The following is a 17,695-nucleotide window of genomic DNA, read 5'->3' on the forward strand; positions in this document are numbered from 1 at the left end:
CTCTGTAAAGTAGAGAGAAGAGGCAGACCAACCAGGGACCTGAGGATGTGAGGAATGACACAGTGGTGAGTTCCCTGGGTTTTCTTTTTGCCTCATATATTTCAGACTCAATACTGGGGAAGACAGCAGCCCAGAAAATGCCAATGGGTGTAGATAAAAAAAGTCCCAAGAAAAGCTTGAGCTCTCTAACCAAAGGACTAGGGAAGAGACTGTCTTGTAAGGCAGAAAACTTTTAGATAATAACCACTAGACTCCAGTCAAATGTCACAGAGAAAAAAACATCCTACTACCCCTCCTCCATCTGCGACTAAGTGACGAAACTAGACTTCCACCCTCATGAGGCTTTAACGAGCCCTCCAACAACCCTAGTGGAGTGGTGTCAAATAAGCTAAGTGGGGATCTGGGACTTCCATCTCTGCCAGGCAGTAATGAACTGCCTTCCCCCTCCCATCACCCCAGCCCTTGTGGTGTCAGTGGACCACATGGGGAGCCTGGACTTCAACTCCCACCTGATGTAAGGAAATGGCTCTTCCTCTCCCCGCTATGATGTCAGAGGGGGCCTAATGGAGAGTCAGAACTTTCACCAGCACTCAGTGATAACAAGCCCACCTCCATTCCTCACCATGTCAGTGTTGTCCAGATGGGGAGCAGTAAGGAGGCACCCCTCTCTAGCCAGCATGGTACCGGTGGAGGCCTACTGGGGAGCCTGAAGTCCCACTCCTGCCTAGTAGTAATGAGGCGTCTCCCACCCTGGGTGTCAACCAAGGACAAATGGAAGACCTAGACTTCTTTCCCCACTTGAAAACTAAAAGACAAAGAAAAATTCTTAAAAACAGCTAGAGAGAAATACATATTGCCTATGGAAAAAAACCCAATTTGAATGACAAGCAGATTTCTCTTCAGAAAGCATAGACAATAGAAGGGAGTGACACAACATTTTTCCAGTGCTTAAAGAAAAGAACTGTCAACCCAGAATGTACATCCAGTGAAAATATCCTTCAGGAATGAAGAGGGAATCAAGACATTCCCAGATGATGAAAAACTAAGAAAATTTGTTGCCAGTATACCTATCCTAAAAGAATGGCTAAAGGAAGTTCTTTAAACAGAACAAAAATGATAAAAGAAGGAATCTTGGAACATCAGGAAGGAAGAAAGAACATGGCAAGAGCAAAAAAAAGGATGAATACAAATAGATTTTCCCTTTACTCTTGAGTTTTCTAAATTACATTTGACTGTTGAAGCAAAAATTATAACTCTTTAATGTGGTTCTGAATGTATGGAGAGGAAATTATTAAGATAATTATATTATGAATGGGGGAGAGTAAAGGGATGTAAAGAGAGATAAAGTTTCTATACTTCACTTGAACTGGTAAAATGCTGACACCAGTGGACTCTGATAAGTTATGTATATGTAACATGATGAATGCCTGGAGGAAACACTAAAAGAACTGTCAAAGTGTTTCAAAGAGAAACACTCAAAAATTCTATAGGTAAATCAAAATGGAGTTTGAGGAAATGTTCAGATAATCTACCAGAAGGCAGGAAAAGGAAAACAGAGAAACAAAACTACAGAGAGTAAACATAAAGTAAAATAATAAAATGGCAGATTTAAGGCTTAACATATCAACAATCATATTAAATGTAAATGATTTAAACATACCAATTAAAAGATGGACATTTGCACAGTGGATTTTAAAAAGTTGTATATGTTGTATAAGAAACTCAATTTAAATTGTTCAAATAATATATGTAGGTTAAAAATAAAAGGGTGGAAAAAGATAAGCCTTCAAACCTTAAACATAAGAAAGCAAACTGGCTGTATTAATATCAGATAAAGTAGACTTAGAGCAAAAAAAAGTACCAAGGACAGAGAGGGACATTATATAATGTTAAAAGGGTCAATCCACCAAGAAAACATAGTTATCCCAAGTGTGTGTTCACTGTGTAACAGAACTGCAAAGTATATGAAGCAAAAACTAATGGAACTGAAAAGAGAAATAGATAAATTTATAATTCTACTTGGCAACTTCAACATCCCTCTCTCAACAACCAATAGAACAACGAGAGAAAAAATCATCAAGGATATAGAAGAGCCCAGTCACACCTGTTGATTGGATCTAATTCACATATAAAACATTTTACCTGACAACAACAGAAAACACATTCTTTTCAAGAACTCATGGAACATATACCAAAATAGACTGTATTCTGGGTCATAAAACAAATCTCAACAAATTTCGAAGAATTGAATGATATGTTCTCTGGCCACAATAGTATCAAACTAGAAATGGATATCAGAAAGATAACAGATACATCTCTAAACACTAGGAAACCAAACAAGATACTTCTCAATAATCCATGGGTCAAAGAAGTCTCAAGAGAAATTAAAAAATACATTGAACTGAATGAAAATGAAAATGCAGCATATGAAACTTTGTGGGACAAAGCTAAAGCAGTACTGAGAGGGAAATTTATAGCATTAATGGTTACATTAAAAAGAAGTACATAGATTGTTTGTGGAAGTTCTTCATGAATGGTGATACAAAGGGCAATGGTAGAGTGAGAACTGAGCTTTTAAGATCCTGGGAGACCCTACACGATATGGGTAATGTCACCAACTGACATGAACTCTGATTAAAGACCTGGGCATCAAGAGTAGCTGTGCTCCTTAGATATTCTGAATCTGCTCCTATCCTGCATGATTACATTGCTTTCTGCATTTTTTTTTTAATTTTTAAATTTAATTTTATTTATTTTTTATACAGCAGGTTCTTATTAGTTATCTATTTTATACATATTAGTGTATATATGTCAATCCCAGTCTTCCAATTCATCACACCACCACAACCACGCCTCCACCGACCACTTTCCCCCCTTGGTGTCCATACGTTTGTTCTCTATATCTGTGTCTCTATTTCTGCCCTGCAAACCGGTTCATCTGTACCATTTTTCTAGGTTCCACATATATGTGTTCATATACGATATTTGGTTTTCTCTTTCTGACTTACTTCACTTTGTATGACAGCCTCTAGATCCATCCACGTCTCTACAAATGACCCAATTTCATTCCTTTTTATGGCTGAGTAATATTCCATTGTATATATGTACCACATCTTCTTTATCCATTCATCTGTCGATGGGCATTTAGGTTGCTTCCATGACCTGGCTATTGTAAATAGTGCTGCAGTGAACACTGGGGTGCATGTGTCTTTTTGAATTATGGTTTTCTCTGGGTATATGCCCAGTCGTGGGATTGCTGGGTCATATGGTAATTCTATTTTTAGTTTTTTAAGGAACCTCCATACTGTTCTCCATAGTGGCTGTATCAATTTACATTCCCACCAACAGTGCAAGAGGGTTCCCTTTTCTCCACACCCTCTCCATCTGCATGCTTTTTTTAATCCTTGGTTAAGAATAAATTGGGAGTTATGTTATTTAGAATATAGGGTAAGCTGCTGTAACAAAGATATCCTCAAATATGGTTGAATAAGATAGAATTATATTTCTTTATCATCTAACAATCCATTGATTATTGATGGTCCAGGATGGTGAGTCTATTCATCTCCATGAGGTCATTTAGTAATCAATGTTCCATTCATCTCTGCTCCACTAACCTCTGGGGCTGGGCTGTTCAGCAGAAATTTCTGCAATGGCTACATAGCACAGGGAGATCAGCCCAGTGCTTTATGACCACCTAGAGGGGTGGGATAGGGAGGGTGGGAGGGAGATGCAAGAGGGAGGGGTTATGGGGATATATGTATACGTGTAGCTGATTCACTTTGTTATACAGAAGAAACTAACACATCATTGTAAAGCAATTATACTGCAATAAAGATATTAAATTTAAAAAAAAAAGAAATTCTGCAATGCTGCAAATACATTGTATCTGCACCGCCCAATATGATAGCCACTAGCATGAATGAAATTGGTGGCCTTCCTTTTTAGTGTTATATAATTCTAACGAATTTAAATTTAAAATTAAATGCACACAAGTAACGACTGTGTACCATATTGGACATTGCAGCTCTGGATATTGCTGTGTTCTGCATGATTAAAGCTGATTCACCACAGTATTTTTTTTCTAATCCACAGAAAGGTGAAAGACAATGGAAGGCAAGTAATATCTTTTTAGGTAAGTGAAAGTAAAATTACAACATCAATTTTACTCACCTTTCATTGGTGAAAGGTCAGCCATTGTGTCGGGGGTTCCCAACACCATCCTGAGGCTCGGTGATTTACTAGGAGGGCTCCCAGGACCCAGTGAATATGAGTCACAGGACTCATACTCATGGCTGTGATTTATTACAGCGAAAGGATAGAAAGCAAACTCAGCAAGGGTCAAAGACACATGGGGTGGATTTTGAAGGAATTAAGCACGAGCTTCCAATAGTCCTCTCCCAGCAGAGTCACACAGAACGTGCTCAGTTCTTCCAGCAGGGAGTTGTGACAGTATGTGTCTACCAGGGAAATTCATTAGCAGCTCAGTACGTGAAGTTTTTAGTGGGGTCCCCTCTGCTTAGCACGTGTTGAAATGTCAGATTCTCAAAAGGAAATCAGGTGGTTTGTGTAAACCATATGGTTTGTACAGGTTAGGCACTCTAATCATTTGGGGAAAGTTTTATATCAGCGTAGGGAACTTTTACCAGTCAAGTTCCCAGATGCCTGCCAAGGGCCATGCCTGTAAGCAGGCTTTTTAAAAGCCTTTTCTAAAGTCTTGGGCCTGCCATGTTCTTTTTTTAGCACAGCCATACCTACCTGCAAAGGAGAATGGGAAATATAGCCTCTAGGTAGGTAGCCACATGGCTAATTCAAACGCTGTTACTGTGGACGAAGTGGAAAATGGATTTGAAAGGATAACTAGCAGTCTCGGATGGAATTTACACACTTTGTGACTTTGCACAAGTTGTTTAGACTCTCTGCTCCTTTGGTTAATACATGTGCCTCTGAAATAATACATACATTGAACTGTGCTTGGTGCACAGTAAGTGCTCAATAACAGATTATTATTATCATCATTATTATTAGTCTATTCTTAGTCTTTTTTTTTTTTTTTTGGCTGTGCTGCGCGGCTTGTGGGAGCCTATTTCCCAGAGCAGGGATCGAACCCAGGCCCCTGCAGTGAAAGCACTGAGTCCTAACCACTGGACCCCCAGGGAATTCCCAGTCTATAGTTAGTCTTATTATTAGTCTATTTATATGGGTTCATTTATCTCTTCCTCTCTATTCTTAACCCAAATAGAAACTCAGAATTTCATCAGGAGTGGAATCTGGACTGCTGCCTTCCTACCAGCTTTCTCTCTTGCAGATTTGGGGTTATTTTCATAGTATAACCTACGTGTCTCAAGCCCCTAGCCTTTGGAGATCATCCTTTCCTTTAGCATCCAAATATTATAACCAGTATCCCCATCCCAAGCCAACTACAGGGAATTCAAACTTCTCCCAAATTTTCCTGAGTGTTCTTGATTTTAAAAATTATTATTTTTTATTCTTGATTTTCTTGGTGGGGTCTTACATGTCCTGATTGCTGCCTGTCCCTTCTTGCTTTCAACTCTTTGGTTTCTCCTTGATCACTTCACTGAATCTCCCTGTGTTTTCAACCTTCCATTGTCCATTTTAGCCCGTAAGGTGGACAGGAGCCTCCCTTCATTCTTCAGAGCTGGGCTAGCACAAGGCTGCCATATATTTGCTTTATGTTGGTGAATAAAGCTCACTGAAGGTTTATGAGTAAAGGAGAAGATAAATGAAAATTTGATATTAGATATCACAGTGTCTGAAGTTCTTAAGTCATACCTTGGGGTGTGCCTTCTCACCTTCTCTCCTTCTTGCCTCTCACCTCTCTAGTACTGTTTGCCGTGTTGCTGGAACCCACTACAGAAAACTAGATCTCTTCTAGATATCCTCTATACTACCTCTGGACTGAAGCCTCTTTACCCCATGCCGCCAGAAGATGATGAAAAGTCCCTCAACATTTAAAAAACAAGCAGGGACTTCCCTGGAGGTCCAGTGGTTAAGACTCCTCGCTCCCAATGCAGGGGGCCTGGGTTCGATCCCCGGTCAGGGAACTAGATCCTGCATGCTACAACTGAAAAGATCCCGCGTGCCGAAATGAAGATCCTGCATGTGGTGATGAAGATCCCGTGCAGCCAAATAAATAAATAAATAAATATTAAAAATCAATAAATAAAAACCCAAAGCAAACAAACCAAAAAAACCCCAAATCAAAAACTCTTCTTTATCTTTCTGTTATGTTAACATTTTAATTTAATCCATCCTTCATGCTCCTTTATAATTTAGACCCTATTGCTTCTGCTTCATTTCTACTACTTCTCTACTGCTTCAGCTATGTACAAGTTCTTCAGTTCCTCTAACATGTTCTCTCCAACCTCTGAGCCTTTGCACATGCTGTGCTCACTGCTTGAAACACCTTTCCTTCCTGTCCAAGTGGCTGAATCCTATACACTCTTTTAGTATAAACTTAATTGTCTTTTATTCTGGGAAGCTTTTCCTGAACCCTCTATTTTAGATTAGACTCTTCTATTGTGTGCTGTCTAGGAGCTGTTATTAGTTTCCTAGTACTTCTATAACAAATTACCACAAACTGTGTGGCTTAAAACAATAGGAATTTATTCTCTCACAGTTTTGGAGGATAGATGTCTGCAGTCAGGGTGTGAGTAGGACCATGCTTTCTGAAGGCTCTAGGAGAGGACCCTTTCTTGCCTCTTCTGGTGGTCGTCAGCAGTCCTTGGTGATCCTTGGTTTATAGATGCACCTCTCCAATGTCTGCCTCCCTCTTCACATAGACTTCTCCCCTATGTGTCTCTCTGTGTCCTTTCATTCTTATAAGGCCCACCCAAATGACTTCATCTTATCTTGATTACATCTGCAAAAATCTTATTTATAAGTCTTTTGAGGCCGAGGGCTACCTACTTATGATGGTAGCACACATACTTAGCATACAGCATAGGAGTTATTTCTTTAAATTGTTTTCCCTAGACTGTAAGTTCCCTGAGAGCAGAGACCTAGTCTGTTTTATTAACCATTATATCCCCAGGGCCTGGCAGAGAATCTGGCCCATTGCAGAATCTCAGAGAATATTTGAATAAATGAATAAATGAAAACTCTCAAATCCAAAATTCTCTGGATTCTCCATTTAACTCCTACCTCTTCCCTCTCTCAAAGCTTCAGCGTCCTCTAGAATTCCTGAATCTTGGTGAACAATCACCAGATCCTACTGAACTAGCTCCTAGCTATCTTTTGCCAATGACTGCCATTGTCTTCTCTCCTCTAGGCATTATCACCATCCTAATTCATCTCCTCCCTGGACTACAATGAAGGCCTCTGGTATGTTCCTCCAACATTCTCTTCCAGCCTCTTTCCCATCCATTCCCCACGCTGCAACTTGAGTGATCATGTTAAAATGTAAATCCCAGATGTCATTCTACTCCTTAAAATCTGTCAATGCCTTCTCACCACAAATGGGATAAATTCCAAATTTATATGGCTTTTATAAATTATATTTTGATATTAATATGGCTTTATATTAATATGGCTTCTGATGCTGTCGATATTCTGGTCCCAGGCTCCCTCTCCATCCACTGTCAACTACCCTGCTTCTCATTCTTTATGCCCTGGACATAATGTACTTTTCATGGTCTCAACCATAGTGTGCTCTTTGTTGGTTCAAACCGTTGCACGTGCTGTTCCCTCGGACTGGAGTTCTCTTCCCACCCATCTTGGCCTGGCTAACGCCACATGTCTTTCACATCTCAGCCCAAACTTCTCCTCCTCAATTAAGCCTCCATGACTGCCCTCCCCAGGCTTAGTTAGGTCCCTCTGCTACTGGGGCCCCTAGTATAGGTTCTCTGTGTGCCTCACATTTCTCTTTTGTAAACTTCACCACATTTACATACTTTATTCAACGTCTGTCTTCCTGCCGTAGCGTAAACAACACGAACAAACATGTCTACGTGTTCACCCACGCATCCCCAGCATCACCTGACATATATGGTGCTCCAAACATTCTCGTTTGAAGAATGGATGTGTTGGCTGACTGCTACTTCTCTTTGTTCTTTGATTTGGCTCTAATTTTGGGATGCCCGCTTGTGATGCATGGTTTCTAGAAAACAGAGTATGTGGTTCTTCTCTTGCTTGACACCTCTCAGTTTTTGACCCCTGTGGACTTTCCCTTGCTCAGCAGAACTCCTCCCCTGGAGGAAGACATCCGTGGTGGTTAGGGTGGGGAAAGCTTTATTAGAAGACAGAACTTTTATATGGCTGGGGCTTAAAAGGGGAAATCTTTGCCAAATTCCCAACATAGCATTGATGTGGGACGCAGGGCCACGTGCACTTACCCAGATTGTCTCTCTCACCACCACTCTCAGCGGGCGTGAGAGGAGAAGGCAGACAGGGAATGTTGCTGGTGGGAAAGAAAACGGAGGGAGGTACACAGGCGCCGACTAGTTGCTGCCTCCTCTGGAAGGTCTTAGAATATTTCTTCCCAAGTCTTGCTAGTTTTTCCTTAAGATAAAGATTCATAAGTGCACAGTACTTGTAATTTCCCCACTCATTGACCAACAGCATGTATCCTTAAGAACGGACGTGTCTTAGATTTGATTATTTATTTGTGGTTTCTTCATTCAGCAAGGGTTTATTGGGGCCTCCTATGTTCGGATTCTGGGCCATGGGCTCCAGATGCAAAGATGAATACAATAGAGTCTGCCTTCTTGAGGAACCTCATGCTGGCTGGAAAGAAAAATCAACCCATTTTAAGATGTGATACAATGTGGTCGGTGCTATGATGGACAGGTCTGTGCAGTGTTTGAGGAACCCAGAGGAGAGAGGTGGAAATTCTAGTTATTATTTGGAAACTTGCACATTGCTGTGTCTTCTGCAAGTGGTTGCACCATGTTAAAGGCTTTTGATTGCATCTTTAAATGTATTCCGCATATCCTCTTGGGATTTTCTACATCATCTGTCAGTTCCCTGGGGGGTAGTGTGACCTAAAGGTGAAGAGTAGGGAGCCTGGAGGCAGGTAGACCTGGATTTCAAATCTGTGGTTTACCTTCCAGCTGGTGACTGAGGGAATCACTCCCCCACATCCAGAGAAAAATATGCAAATGCAAGGCTTACATATGATGCATGCAACGCATTTAGCTTGGTGCCTGACATTCAGTCCGTGTTCAATCATATCTTTCTCCAGGTGACTGCACCTTTTTTTTTAGTGGTGGTGGTAGCGATGGAAACTAGTTTATACTAAGCTTCACAGGACACACAAAGGTTTAGTTGCTAATATTTTTTAAAAAGGCCTTTATTGGTATAAAAACAGTTTAAACATTATATAAATACAATATAAATATTTCTTTTAAAAATACGTATAAGTTAGCATTTTTTTATGAGGTAAGCCTACACATTCCAAGAAATGATCTGGCTCCGAAACAGCAAGGGTATTCAAGCCGCATAGCCATTTTTACGTTACTTTTTCAAAACAAGTACATAAAATATTTCAAGAGGCACTTCATAAAAATATAAATATCACTTACATAAATTAACTCGATATCACATATTTAAATATCAATAAATTATAAATAATTAAAATAGTGTCCTAACGCTCATACTTTTAGTTCTTCATAGAGAACAACATAAGTTATGTGCCCAGTGGACAGGTTTCTGACAAGAGGAGGGAATGCCCATGAACTACAGCAATCTTAGGTGCCCAGCTACTTGATCCGAATAGCCCTCAGGCTGAACTGCAGGAAGTTCTCAAGGCTTCGCAGGATGAGGATAATCTTTGTGTTCTTCATCCAGTCATCATTCTGCGACTGCAGATTATTCATCAGGCTGGCATTTGTGGTTGGGTCAGGGGTGGTTACTTCATCTGGATTCTTGACCTGAAGGGAACAGAAAACAAAAGGAATTGTTTAAATACCGGACAGATCTTTTGCAGTGGAGAGATACTCTGGCCTGTGGGAAGATGTTCAAATTGGGGTGAAGGAGCGGATTGGGGCCACCTGCCTTGGCTTGCCCAGATAGGGGGAGGTGCCTCTCCTCTGAGCCCACAGAGCTTAGGACCCGCTCACAGCAGCTGAGCTCTAATCTTTTTGCTGCTCTGTCTCCGTTAGACCTTAAGCATTCCGTGGGTAGCCATAGTATCTTACGTGTCTTCTGTTATCCTAAACAATGCCTGGCGCGTAGTCGGAATTCAATAGATAAATGAAGAACTTTGAGTTAAAGGCATTTTAATAGGTTCTTCGGGGAACTCTAATACTTTTCTCTGGTTTTGGTCTCACCCATTCATCCTGCATCTGTTAAGAGTCCACTGCTCTGAGGGCTTGAAGAGGACTGGGCAACACCTTTCAATGGACCCACTCACATGGAGCTAAGTAATTGTGGAAGGCCTTGCACCTCCAAGTGTGATCCTGGAGCACTGCAGCCTCACCAGAACCTTGTTAGAAATGTGAGTCTCAGGTCTCACCCCAGACCTGCTGAATCAGACTCTGCATTGTAACAAGATCCTCCAGGAAGCTCGTGTGCACCTTAAAGTGGGAGAAGCCCTGGTTTAGGGCAACCTGGTTTAGCCCTGGTTTAGAAAAGGCAGAGGCAGGATTAGCACCCATGTGCCTGCCTCTCGGTCCAGGGCCCTTCTCTTTGCACTTTGGCTCATCCACAAATTGTGCCATCAGGCCTCCACCATGTGGCATTTGAATGGCTCGCTGGTAGTGACCAAAACTCTTGGTACCTGCTCTTTCAGCCTTTAGCCATTTCTCTGCATTAACTCTTTGGCAGAAGAGTAAGGGAAAGGAGTTGAAACTACCGTAATAACACGAATGTCAATTGGCAATATTAAAATAATTGTTGTGCTCTTTGTTCTGTTATGAGGATCACTATGTGAGGTTGAATGTGCTTCCTTCTGCCTCTACAGGTATTTTTTTCTTATTTCTTAAGCTCTTAGAAGTTGATGTTAAAACCCTCCCCATTTAACAGAGTTTTAAATACAGCTATTGATGTCTTTTGCAGAAGAGAGCAAAAAGAAAAAGTTTTAACTATCAGGAAATATTTCTCAGATCCTTTCCGTCACACATGGCCATCTCTTTTGAATTGGCGCTGCACTGCCGAGTTGTCTAGGCTGCTTTCTTTGAGCCAAGTGAAGGGATGAGAAGACACCCACCTTTTGCCTCAGGATCTGGGCCAGTGCTTTGCTGCTAATCTGCACAGCCTCGATGCTTCCCTTATCACCCTCATACTCATTCTGGAGGTAGTCCAGGTAGATCTGATACTCCAGAAGGCCGGTGGTGATTCTCATCAAGCAAGTCTCCTAAGAGGAAAGATGGTGGGAAAACTGGTTATTGCTAGGAAGACGTAATCGACTTTAAAAGTTAAAATTGCTCTAATTCAATAACTTCTCCGTCTGCCCCTCCAGGGAACTTCCAGTACTTCTTAAGCATCATGTTTTGAGACATGATGCTGAAGCTGCAGTGCTCCAGGATCACACTTGGATGCTCAAAGCATCATGTCTCATGTTTTGAGATCTGTTGTTTAAGGAGAGCATCAGCTGCCCCATTTAAAATATCTGGACAGTGAGAGGCACCGCTTCATTTTCCCCAAAGCCCAGTAGATGCTAGATTGTGGCAAGGGGCCTTCCTCTGATTCTGTCCATAGTGCTCTTCCCTCTGGCTGCACTCCTGCCCTTGTCAATGTCGGGCGGAAAGCTCCTTTTTTGAAATAAAAGGGCTGAAACCTCCTTTTATGAAATAATCAGAAGTCAGTGGAGGTTATGCCACTGTCTGGCAGGAGAAGGGTATAGAGAATGACCTCAGCAGGGAGGGCAGGCCTGGATCCTGCCAAGGGCAGCCAAAGAGGAGAAAGGTCCCTGGACCAACTTACGCAGGATAAACTAGCTAGACCTGTGGGGTTTCCTAACATTTGACTGTTGTGAAAATTCCAGCACAGAGGGGCTATCTCTGACCAAGTCGTTCAAAAATAAGTTGCCTTTAATAGCGTTTAAGTTGGCCTCCTCATGAAATTTACATGATGCTCTTCACGTTTATCCCCTTCTTGATTACCTGCCTGGTCTATATGTGTACAGACACTGCATGCAAGAGGGAGAACTTTTTACTAAGGAGTAGCTAAAAGTGAACGTATTGCATTCGTACCTGATTGAACCCAGATTGGAAGCATCCGTCTTTTTCTGCCATTTTTGGAAGGTTCAGGTTGTTTTCTGCCAGTGCCTCCTTGCTGTTTTCACACTTGTCATACTTCTCACACATCTGGGAAAGAATATCAGAACCGTTATCGTATAAGTGCCCCTAAAGCAAACACCACTAGAGGGCTGATGCCCTCTGGCCCTCATGGCCAGGAAGCTCTCTAAGAAAAGTGAAGTCACGATCCATTAGCCTCCAGGCAAGCAGGGTCTACAGGAGATGAGCACACTTGGGTTCAATTCGAGCCTCACCTGTGACTTCACGTTTATGACCTATTCCAAGTCTCAGTGTCCCTATCTCTCCAAGTTGGGGATAATGAAATACCTCCCCTGTAAGTTTACTGTGAGGATAAGACACAATATCTATATAAAGTGCCTGGCACATAGTAGGTACTTAATAAGTAACAGGAATTTTGATGATAATTGGGTGAATATAATTTGAGCCATAGAATGTCCCAGCTGGAAGGACCTTTCAGATCATCTAGTCCAATTCCATAATTTTACAGATGGGTCCCAGAGTTGGTAGAGAATTTGCCCAAGATCACAAAGCTTGTTCAGCAGAACCAGAACTAGATTTGGGGCTCCCAATCCCCTCTCCAGTATTCTTTCCTTTCTACCAAAGCAGAGCCAAACTACCTTACATTTACAGCTTGGGAGCTGCTTTAACGTACCTACGATTTTGCCACTTCAGTGGGCTATCAGGTATGCATTTTATATGCCAGAATGACTTTGGGGAATCCCTAACCACTGAGCTGGCGTCACCTAAAAGAACTGTGACTGCCCTGAGAAGCTGTACAGTCATTTCAGGTGGTGATTTTTAATCCTCCCAAAGTCCGAAACACGAAAAAGATTGACAGACCTTATTTTTTGGTTGTGGAAAAGGAAGTCCTGAGAGGCAGTGTAGCCTTCAGCTCACACCAAGCGTGGAGCTGAGAATGGGCCAGGGAGCATGGGTCCCAGCCCCACTGTAGATTCTCCAAGAGAAAAAGGAACTACCTGGGACCAGCAGCAGAGGAGAAATTACAGGACACAGTCTGCCCCTTTGGCTTCAAATCCAAATTGCCTCCAAACCCAGCAAAGACCTCCCAGTGCAGGAGCCCCCGTCCACATCCAAGGGCAAGGAAGTAGATGCCCACACAGGCCCTCCATCACCCTCAGGCAAGCCTACGTACCTCCTTTCTCATTGCGGAGATTTTGCCGAGGATGTACTTAATGAGAGCTTCAGTTTTGTCTGGAGAGGTGAGGAGTAGTCTGTCTGAAGTGGTATCATCTTTGAAATCTTCTCCCAGGGGTCCCGGGGTAGGGAAAGCAGTAGCCGTCACCAGGAGCAGCCCCAGGGAGAAGGCGACTGTGCCGGAGGGAAGGGAGAGCAGCCAGTGAGCAGACCGCACCGCTGGGGGAGCTGTGCTTCTGGCTGCTGGCCGCCCGCCAGCCCTCGGGGCAGCGGATACACACCGCCTCCCTGGCCCAGCACGGCTGCCAGCCAGTTCCAGGGCGAGGGATTTCCTTCACTTACTTGTGGAGAGGGAGTTCATAGCTGGGTTCCTGGAGGGCAAATGGAGCTCTCTTCCTCGTTCCTGGTGGGCTCGAGGGCAGACTGAACCTCAGACATCCCCGGTCTCATATTTATTGGGGGTTGAAACTCTAATATTGAGACTCATGGGAAAATCCCACATTTGATAAATCTTTGTTGGAGGATGGGGGTGGGACCAGAGCGGGTGGGGCTGATTGGAAACCTTATTAAGATTGTGCAATGTGACGTCCTTTAGCATCACAGGAATCACAACCAGGGGAAAAAAGTCATTACCAAGGCTAGTCCTCAGAAGCTGGATCACTCTTCCTTTACTTTCTGTTTTTTTTTTTTTTTTTTAGTGACTCAGCACATCGGCATGTCTTGAGAAGGAAAGTAAAGCTGAAATCATGCACGAAGTTTTACGCGGGGTGGCAGGGGGGTGGGGCGGGGGTGGAAGCTAAGGCTGACTATGGTTAAAAAATACTTTAATTACCAGATTAACTGGCTGGGATTTAGTATTCCAGTTTATTGGTGTTTGTAAAAAACCTGAGATGAGTTTCCTCAGACCACCGCACAGCCCACCGGCCTGGGGTTACAAATAAGATACTGCGAGCCCTCTGCAGTACTTTTTTCCTGGGCTCTCGCCGTGACCAGCTGTGGCTGAACCGCCTGACTGCCCCCAAATCTCGTGCACTAGTCGCTAGGAGTCTCCAGGTGCAGTGTGGGTGCATACGTAAATGACTCGTTTTCGCCACCACGTGGCATCTGCCGTCTTCCTCCTCACCTGCTCCAGCTCACTTTGGCCAGGTCAGCGATAGCCCTGCTCACTCCCCAGTGGCCTTTTGGGGATCCTCCCCATGAAGACTTTGATCTCTGTGCCATGGGGGTTGTCTTGTCGCTCCACTGGCCACAGGGTGACCCTGCTCCCATGGGGAGCCCCGAGGACCCTGGGCGGGTTCTCGGTCTGTTGGAGTCCTCAATTTACTGACACACACACCGGGTTCAGGGCAGAAGTGGGGAGAACACTACTCACCTCTTTGATGGGATGTCAAAGGAGGACCTTGTGGCATTTTCTGGATCTTGTGTTCATAGCACCCCCCTGCTGTATGACTTGATTTGAATCCAGAAGCGGCTGAGAAGAATCTACTTGTAGAACAGTGTTCTAGGTTCGGAATCAGGCTTCCCCTCCAATGCCTCAGCCTTCCAATTTGGGTTGAACTTGAACGGGCTTCCTCAGTCCTTACAAGAGGGTCCTTGGTTTCATGCAAATGGAGTCTATACCAGGGTGCCCCACCAGTCTCCGGAACACCCAGACAGCTCAGAAGATCGGTTCCAGGCTGAGACTAGGACCCTTGTATGGCACCAAAAAAAAAAAAAAAAAAATTTTTTTTTTGTTTACATAACACAGTGTTAACATCACAATCAGCTTCTTTGCTTTGCAAAGAGGATCTTGTCAGGATTGCTAAAACAAGGACCTCAGCCAGGGTATTTAAAATATGAATCGATTTACTCAAGTTTTGTTTTGCGCACAACATGTTGGGACCTGCCTGTTGGGGAAAGTGAGGTCATTCATTCTTTCGCTGACTTTCTAAACAGAGAGGCAGGTTCTGCGGTGGTGGTAGCAGGGTTTTGAGTTTGAAAATGAAAATGGGAGAGGTTGGCCGAATGGTTTCGCTTTTAGTGCTCTTGGGTCTTGAGCAACTCAGACACCCGCAGCCAAGCCTCCTGCACTGAACGAAGCCACCTCTCCGGCTCCCCTGCGATGCGTGTGCTAGGCCTCTGTAGTGCGGGACTGCTTCTTCTCACTTTTCTATTTTTTAGAAAATACGACTCAGTAAATTTCAAAGACTTAGCGACTCAACAACATACAGAGTTTTCTTTTCAATTAAAAGTTTTTAAAATAGGAAGTACATGTGCCTGATAAAATGTTTGAACAGAACATCAGGGCATACAGGGAAAAGTAAGTCTCCTTCCTTTCCAGCTTCTCTCCCCAGAGGTAGCACCTGACCCACGGTGTTTTCAGCTAAATCCTCTGGTACCCTAATCTGGGTAAGGTTTTCTTTGCTACCTAGGTACTCACCTCTGTATTTACATTATCGTGTAGTGTAGACATACACACACTTGTGCACAAAGATATACACACTGCAATTTCCCATTGTCTAGATGCCACCTAGGCGAATCCCTATGGGTAGGCACATGGCAGAGCACGGACTCTTGAGTTCACACAGCTCGCGTTTAAAGCCCGGCTCTGCCACTTGCTGTTTGACCCTGGCTAAGAAACCCCAAGGATCTGTGCCCTTGGTTGCTCATCTATAAAACTGGGATAATAATAGTTCTTCCCACATTGCTGTGGTGAAGACTGAGAGAGATGAAGTGTGAAAAATCCCTGGAGCATAGTAATCCTGCAATTAGCACTTGCTCTTTGTAACGTTCCTAGGCTTGGGGTCTCTGCCTTGGAGAAAAGTCTTCCAGCTCAGCTCTGTCAGGCCGTCCACGTGGAGTCTTGCTTATGAATGAGCCAGACTACCATGGCAGTGGTCAGCTGGTCTCCCAGTCATTTTTCCTCTGAAGAAAGGAGACTCCATGTTTTGTTGAAAGTTAAGTGGAAGATGAAGAAAAAAGAAGTGATTTCCTCTCTCTCTCTCTATTTTTTTTAAAGACCATTAAGACCCCCAAACCTGGTCTCTCAATTTAGATAATGAGCCCAGCTTGGGTCTTGCTGCTACACTGTTTTCAAGGCTTTCTGCTAAGTGTTTTTATGACAGAAGCTCCCAGCCTTCCCTGTCCATGGTCATCATCATTATTCAAAATTTTGCACGTGGCCCTCGAGTGTGAGGGGGCCTGACTTAATCACAGATCTTGTGCTCTGGCAACCAGGCAAGGGCAAATAGTGTGAAGGTAGGAATGCATGTGTGTGGCGAGATTGGAGGACACTGCCACCACCTTGCACATTGCTGGCATCTAGGGTCTTTAGTAATATCCTGGCCTTGGGCTGGCATTTGCTTATGGGAGAAAAGGGCTCTCCTTTGCTCCAAAGCATGAATGCAGCATCTGTAGCTCCACCATGATAGCTTCCTTCCTTTGGATCCCAGTGGATTTTCCTCTTGAGCTCATCCCTCATATGTTAATATGTACAAATGGCCAGGAGAGGCCTCGCTGTCAGCTTGATTAACTAATAACCTGAACTACTGGATTGCACCATCAGTAATTTAAGTGACTACCAGCTGAGACCAAGAGAGGTCTGACGAATGGGAGTATCTGGGGAGGAAGAAGGAAAACCAGGGTAGCTTTGCTTCCTCTACCCTTATCTAGGGCTGGCTGGTTCTGTCTGTGCCCCTTACAATTACTGCCCATGACTGCCCTCCTACATGTTGTGGAGTCCAGTTCAGAGAGTCCATCACCGCATTCGAGGTGAAGGGGAAAAAGTAACTTCCAATCAGTGTTAAGCTCTCAGAAGAAGAGGTGATGTCCACATCTCATAGGCTAAAATGTGGGGTTGCGCTCCTCTGTCTTTATTCCGGTGGGTAGGGGTGGGTTGGTTCTGTGATTTAGCAGGAGGGAGTATCCCAAGAAAAAAGAGAAGTCACCGGGTGCTAGGGAACTTGCAGTTGCTGTCAGAATGTTGTTTCACTTGTCACTAAGTCATAAGAAGTCTATAAACTGAAACCGTGGGTTATTTAACAGCTCCTTCCGGGACTGAGTCCTACTCAGCAGGTATCAGCCAGGCCTGTAAGGCTCTGGGAAATGTCTTTGCTTTGAGAAAAGTGGTTGTATTACTTGGAGAGAGAATATTAGGGACATGTGGTATGTCTAGTTGGAAAGGGCTGGCTGCTCTTGGAGGGCAGCCAGGCCTGGAGACCAAAGCTCTGGGCAGTTCCCAGGCTGGCCCAGTCTCAGTCCTGGCCCTCACAACCTCAGCTCTGGTGTCCTTTTGTAGTTCCCAGAGACTTCTTGGTCTGGCCTCAGCTTTTTGGAGGGCAAAGGTG

At 43.6% G+C, this 17,695-nt stretch overlaps 1 protein-coding gene and 1 long non-coding RNA gene across 2 annotated transcripts in view; one reads left to right on the plus strand and one right to left on the minus strand.

Moving 5' to 3' along the window:
- Positions 1-4,099: 4,099 nt before the first annotated feature.
- The window catches only part of LOC307191314, a 276,807-nt gene continuing 263,211 nt past the window's right edge, over positions 4,100-17,695 (plus strand). The window contains exons 1-2 of the long non-coding RNA XR_013829688.1: positions 4,100-4,132; positions 7,289-7,341. This is a non-coding gene — a long non-coding RNA (uncharacterized lncRNA). The remainder of the gene's footprint in view (positions 4,133-7,288; positions 7,342-17,695) is intronic.
- IL6 (interleukin 6) lies at positions 9,671-13,820 on the minus strand (the record flags this gene model as incomplete). The annotated part of the gene is given in 6 exon segments (XM_079931674.1): positions 9,671-9,887; positions 11,165-11,311; positions 12,150-12,263; positions 13,369-13,544; positions 13,713-13,764; positions 13,767-13,820. Coding segments are annotated over 6 exon segments (714 nt in total). The 3' UTR covers positions 9,671-9,716.

This window comes from Stenella coeruleoalba (assembly GCF_951394435.1).
Source record: "Stenella coeruleoalba genome assembly, chromosome: 9".
Taxonomy (NCBI): domain Eukaryota; kingdom Metazoa; phylum Chordata; class Mammalia; order Artiodactyla; family Delphinidae; genus Stenella; species Stenella coeruleoalba.